This window comes from Theropithecus gelada, chromosome 3 (genome assembly GCF_003255815.1).
Source record: "Theropithecus gelada isolate Dixy chromosome 3, Tgel_1.0, whole genome shotgun sequence".
Taxonomy (NCBI): domain Eukaryota; kingdom Metazoa; phylum Chordata; class Mammalia; order Primates; family Cercopithecidae; genus Theropithecus; species Theropithecus gelada.
Genome location: NC_037670.1, coordinates 17,188,336 through 17,194,335, shown reverse-complemented (window position 1 = coordinate 17,194,335; position 6,000 = coordinate 17,188,336). Strand labels below are relative to the sequence as shown.

The 6,000-nt window shown below is 56.6% G+C and overlaps 1 protein-coding gene across 7 annotated transcripts in view; it reads left to right on the top strand.

The window, feature by feature from the left end:
* The window catches only part of PCBP3 (poly(rC) binding protein 3), a 279,224-nt gene that overhangs the window by 262,400 nt on the left and 10,824 nt on the right, over positions 1 to 6,000 (top strand). For 2 of the 7 annotated variants that reach the window (XM_025378988.1, XM_025378991.1), the window contains exons 13-14: positions 2,520 to 2,598; positions 3,387 to 3,446. In XM_025378988.1, coding sequence (XP_025234773.1) covers positions 2,520 to 2,598; positions 3,387 to 3,446 — 139 coding nt within the window. The remainder of the gene's footprint in view (positions 1 to 2,519; positions 2,599 to 3,386; positions 3,447 to 6,000) is intronic. The other 5 variants (XM_025378992.1, XM_025378989.1, XM_025378994.1 and 2 more) reach the window with 3 other exon arrangements.

Genomic DNA, 6,000 nt, shown 5'->3' with positions numbered 1-6,000 from the left:
AAGTCTCGTTTTTACAGGGCAGAATCTTCTCAAAAAGTGGAAGGCCCCTTGGCACTTAGTCCTGTTCTCTCCTTTAAAAAATGTGGAAATTGAGTCCAAAGGAGGTGCAGTGGCTTGACTGATCCTGGGCAGAGCTAGGGTGAGCACCTGCCCATCCTCTCCACAGATGCTCCCCGAGCACCGCCCTGTGCTAGTCCAGACCTCCCTAGGACGTCCCCTACATTTGTAGGTGGGCAGGAGAGAGATTTATTTGCTAGTGTGGTCATTTCTTCGTAAAAAGCCAAAAACATATTGGGAGACTTTTTTGTCATCCACAGCCACAGTTGCTGCTCACTCACATCCATTCCCTCACTTTATAGTTCAAGGAACTGAGGCCTGGAGACACCAGGCCTTCTATCGCCACAGCAACCGGCTGGGCCATCTTGGAGCTGACTCCAACCCCTGTAGAGCCCAGGGGGTGCCCCTCCCCTGTACCCCATTCCCTGGCCACAGGGCAGCTCCTGAGCCCCACTGGGAGTCAGGGGTTTGTGGATCCCATCTGTGCCACTCAGCGTCCGATGACTGGATGAATTCACCAGGAGTGTCTCACCCCACCATGGGCGATGTTGCCTGCAGTCCTCCTACCCGGCCTGGGACACCTGCAGTCTTTCCTGACGTGCCCTGTCCAGGTGGGGCGCCTTCACTAGGACCCCAGATATGCCTGCTTCCTCCTGCTGTCCCTGCAGGGCCTCACGTCTCTCCAGGAGGTAGACTGTCCCGGTGTAAGTACTCACCAGATGTGTCTGCAATGGCAGGTGCTCAGGGAGCAAAGTCAGGCTGCGGCGACAAACACCCTACAATCTCATGGCTCTCCACTGAACACAGAGGTGTGCCAGAGGCCACGGGCTTGCCATGGGGACCAGACCCTATCCTGTGGGAGCAAGAAGAGGCCAGACGGGCTGCAGCCCACCAGACGGCCCCCTCCTGCCAGGCCTGCCCTGCCCCCCAGCCCAGCACCTGGCTGCAAGACCAGGCGTTGGGGAGGGGCAGGGCTGGGGAGCAGCCCCCCATCCTCCCAGGGTACTAGGTACTGAGGAAGGGGCCTTTACCTTGACTCTGGGTGAACTCTTAGGGGAGGACTCCCTGCTCCTGGGAGGCCAAGTGCACACCCACCCAGGAGTGTGCAGCTGGGAAGGTGCTGGGACCACAGTCGCCGCCTTCCTGACTGCTCCCTGGTGTCAGGGAACCCAGGTTCCAGGGGTGGCCAGGGCAAGCATGGGGGTCTGGTCAGGTGCTCAGCAGCTGGCCTTCTCACATGGGGACAGCAGCTCTGCTCCGAGCGCCCACACCCCCAAGCGCTGGTGGCCTCTGTGGCAGGTTCTGCCACCCACACCCTGTGCAGTGAGGAAGCTGAGCTGCCTGCCTGGCTGTGGGTCGCAGGAGTCCACACACAGCCACACTGGGATGCGTTTGGACTGAATGTTCTGAAGGGAAAATGCTGGGGAGGTGGTGCCCTCCCCGAATGTGCCGCCTCCCCTGCCTGCCAGCACCACAGAGGAGCTTTGCCCGGTGCCCTCCTGAGCCCCAGGACACCCCCTGCAGCACCCATCCTTGATGGGAGAGCCAGGCCTGAGGAGCCCCATGCCCTCTGCTGAGTAGCCCTTGGCTCTCCAAAGGGTGGAAGAATTTTGAGTCTCACCTTGCCACATACCGTTATCTTCTGCTATTTTTAGTTTTTATTTAAGAAATGAGGCTCAGGTAAAATAACTTAAAAATGGCATCAAAGCCCCCTTGAAAAGTCTTGTGGCCTGAGGATGGGAGGAGAAGGGCTGGGGGCAGCCTGCAGGGGCCAGGGGCACAGGCAGCTCCCAGCTGAGGGCCCTAGGTATCCCTCATACCCTCCACAGAACCTTCTAGTGCTAGTATTCTGTAATCCCAGGGAAGGCAAGACACTCTTGGAGGTGACTAAAAGGCAGGTGTGTGGCCCCTTGGGTGCTCCCCTCACCCCAGGTCGCCTCATGGGTAAAGCAAGGCCCTGCAGGGGAGGGGAGTGGGCCAGGCCTAGCACAGGGTGAGACCGGGGCGAGGTATGCAAACTCGTGCCTCTCGGATCCCACAGGGGCTAGTCGGACTTTAGTGACTAGTGACTTGGCCTTGAATCGCCTAGAAGCACAGCTGGGTTTCCTCTGTGGCTCCTGGACTCCCCCAGACACTCCGTGGCCCACTGGCCCCAGCCTCCTGTCCATACCAGCCAGTGAGAGGGAGGCTGGGCCAGTCCAGGCTGGAGCTGCCAGGAAGCCAGGGAGAGAAGACAGCGACTTCCAGTGCTGCTCTCTGCACGCCGGGCATTGGCCTGCTCATAGCCTGGGCTCCATTGGCTTCCCCCAGGCCAAGTCCTTGCGTTCTCTTGCGTCTGCCATGTGTCCGCATGGCCCTCTTTCTATCTATCTGTGCAAAGTTCTGTTACTGCCGTTTTAATTTGGTGTGACTTGTACTCGATGACAATAACCTTCTTAGCTCTCATGTCCCTCCTACCCCAGCAGTTGACCAAGCTCCACCAGTTGGCCATGCAGCAAACCCCCTTTCCTCCCCTCGGACAGACCAACCCCGCTTTCCCCGGTACGTACCCAGCCCTTTTCTCACCTCCTTCTCTTCTCACCTGGGGACTTTCTCTTTCTGAGCTGTGTTATTCGGTGCAGCGTGTAGAACAGGTGCAGTTGGAGTTGTGAGTGCCGGTGGTGCAGGGTTCACATGCAGCAGGCTTGCTGGGACCGGGACTGGGGACAGGGCAGGGGCGGGATGTGGGTCTCGCTCCCACTGTGGGGAGCTAGTTCACCTTACAGCTGGCCTTGCCATAGCCTTACTTGTGAAGAGATGTCTGCCCACCGAGGGTCTGCACTTGCTGGGCAGTGCCCTGTGCTGCCCACAGTCTGTCCTGGGTGGCCCCTCCTGCTGAGCGTACCCGTTGGGCCGCCCTGGAGGCTTTTCTCTCCAGGAGCGAGAACATAGCAGATGTGGATGCTATTCTGCAGGAAGCCACTGCATATCCCAAGGTGGCACCCAGCCCTGCCCCAGGAGAGCAGTGGCCCGAGTCAGCCCCAGCCCAGTCGCTGTCATGAGGCCATCAAGGGTGGCCATGCGTGGCAAGCCCATCCTGCCCCTGGCGTGCCTGGCAGTTGGGTGTCCCTCCCCACAGACGCAGTGCCATGCCTGTGGCTAACCCCCCTCCTCCGGGCGTGCCTGGCAGTTGGGTGTCCCTCCCCACAGAGGCAGTACCATGCCTGTGGCCGTGGCCGGAGAGAGCGCCGGTGCGTGCGCCAGTCATATTTTGAGCTTCCCTAGTTGAAGGGACCCTGCTTATCTCCTTGAGGGCAAAACATTAAACCTGTCTCTTCTTTGCTCTCCAGGAGAAAAGCTGCCTTTACACTCCTCCGAAGAAGCTCAAAATCTGATGGGCCAGTCATCAGGTAACACAAAGCCACACTGACAGGAGAGCAGGCCAGGGCGGCAGAGCAGAGCCCCAATGGGAGGAGGTGTGGGGGCCCTACAGCTGTAGCAGTTTACATCTTTCATGGGAGGCTGTGGACCAGCCTCAGGCGCTGCCAAGGGCATGGGTGGTGCCATGCTGCCACTGTGGCTGGATGGTGGGGCCCGAGGTGCTCAGAGCAAAGCACCCCAGCAACAAGAGTCGGCCATGGGAGCAGGAAATGGAGTTCTCACCATGGTGCGCTTTGGAAGTGGGTTTTTTAGGACTACGAGCAAACCCTTAAGGAGGAAGATCAGTCTGTGCTGGATTTGCCTGCACCCCTCCCGACTTGCATTAAAATGTTCATTCCTCAGATACTGTGGGGTAGCACATAGATTTGTAGATTTGGTGACCGAGGCCATGAAACAGACACAGTTGTTTGCCTGGGGCTTAGCGGGTTCCTAGGTGCCCATGAGGAAGATGCCACACACACGCAACACCTCATGGCTCCATGTGCACGTGGCCGGTGCCACAGTGGCTTCCTGGTGGCCAGGCAGGCGTCCTGTGATGACCCTCCCCTCACCAAGGCCCTGGGGACTGCAGTGCACACACATGCCAGCCACAGCAGGGTTAAACTGAGTGGGCAGCAATGGGAGGTGTTTGTGGCCTTTTTGAATGCTGAGGCCAGGAGACTTCCAGCGTGGGCTTGGGCAGCAGGTTGGGGCAGCCTCCTTTACACTGGTGTCTGGAATGTCATCATCTTCATAAGAAACAGACTCATCTGGGCCATGCCATCCTGAGATGAATGAACACATTGGTCATGCCGTCCTGAGATGAATGAACCCAACCGTCATGCTGTCCTGAGATGGATGAACACCTGGGCCTTGCCGTCCTGAGATGGATGAACAAATCAGCCATGCCGTCCTGAGATGGATGGACATCTGGTCCATGCCGTCCTGAGATGGATGAACAAATCAGCCATGCCGTCCTGAGATGGATGGACATCTGATCCATGCCGTCCTGAGATGGATGAACAAATCAGCCATGCCGTCCTGAGATGGATGGACATCTGGGCCATGCCATTCTGAGATGAATGAACACATTAGCCATGCCATCCTGAGATGAATGAACACGTTGGCCATGCTGTCTTGAGATGGATGAACACATCGGCCATGCTGTCCTGAGATGGATGAACACATCGGCCATGCTGTCCTGAGATGAATGAACACCTGGGCCACGGTGTCCTGAGAGGGATGAAAACCTGGGCCATGCTGTGGATGAACACACTGGCCATGCTCTCTTGAGATGAGTGAACACATCAGCCATGCTGTCCTGAGAGGGATGAACACCTAGGCCTTGCCGTCCTGAGATGAATGAACACACTGGCCATGCCGTCCTGAGATTAATGAACACATCGGTCATGCTGTCCTGAGATGGATGAACACCTGGGCCTTGCCATCCTGAGATGGATGAACACATCAGCCATGCTGTCCTGAGAGGGATGAACACCTGGGCCTTGCCGTCCTGAGATGAATGAACTTAACAGTCATGCTGTCCTGAGATGAATGAACAACCTGGGCCATGCCGTCCTGAAATGAATGAACACATCCGCTGTGCTGTCCTGAGATGGGTGAACACCTGGTCCATGCCGTCCTGAGATGAATGAACACACTGGCCATGCCGTCCTGAGATTAATGAACACAACGGTCATGCTGTCCTGAGATGAACGAACACATCGGCCATGCCGTCCTGAGATAAACAAACACCTGGGCCATGCTGTCCTGAGATGAATGAACACCTGGGCCTTGCTGTCCTGAGATGAATGAACACATCGGCCATGTCATCCTGAGATGAATGAACACATTGGCCACGCTGTCCTGAGATGAATGAACGAATACGTCAGCCATGCTGTCCTGAGATGGATGAACACCTGGGCCTTGCTGTCCTGAGTTGGATGAACACATCAGCCATGCCATCCTGTGATGAATGAACACAGCAGCCATGCCATCCTGAGATGAATGAACACATTGGCCATACTGTCCTGAGATGAGTGAACACCTGGGCCATGCCATTCTGAGATGAATGAACACATCGGCCATGCTGTCTTGAGGTGAATGAACACATTGGCCATGCTGTCCTGAGATGAATGAACACATCAGCCATGACATCCTGAGATGAATGAACACATTGGCCATACTGTCTTGAGATGGATTAACACATCGGCTGTGCTGCCCTGAGATGAATGAACACCTGAGCCATGCTGTCCTGAGATGAATGAACACCTGGCCCATGCTGTGGATGAACACATTGGCCATGCTGTCTTGAGATGAATGAACAGATCGGTCATGCTGTCCTGAGAGGGATGAACACCTGGGCCTTGCCATCCTGAGATGGATGAACACATCAGCCATGCCGTCCTGAGATGGATGGACACCTGGTCCATGGTGTCCTGAGATGAATGAACACATCGGCCACGCCCTCCTGAGATGAATGAACACATCGGCCATGCTGTCTTGAGATGAATGAACACCTGGGCCTTGCTGTCCTGAGATGGA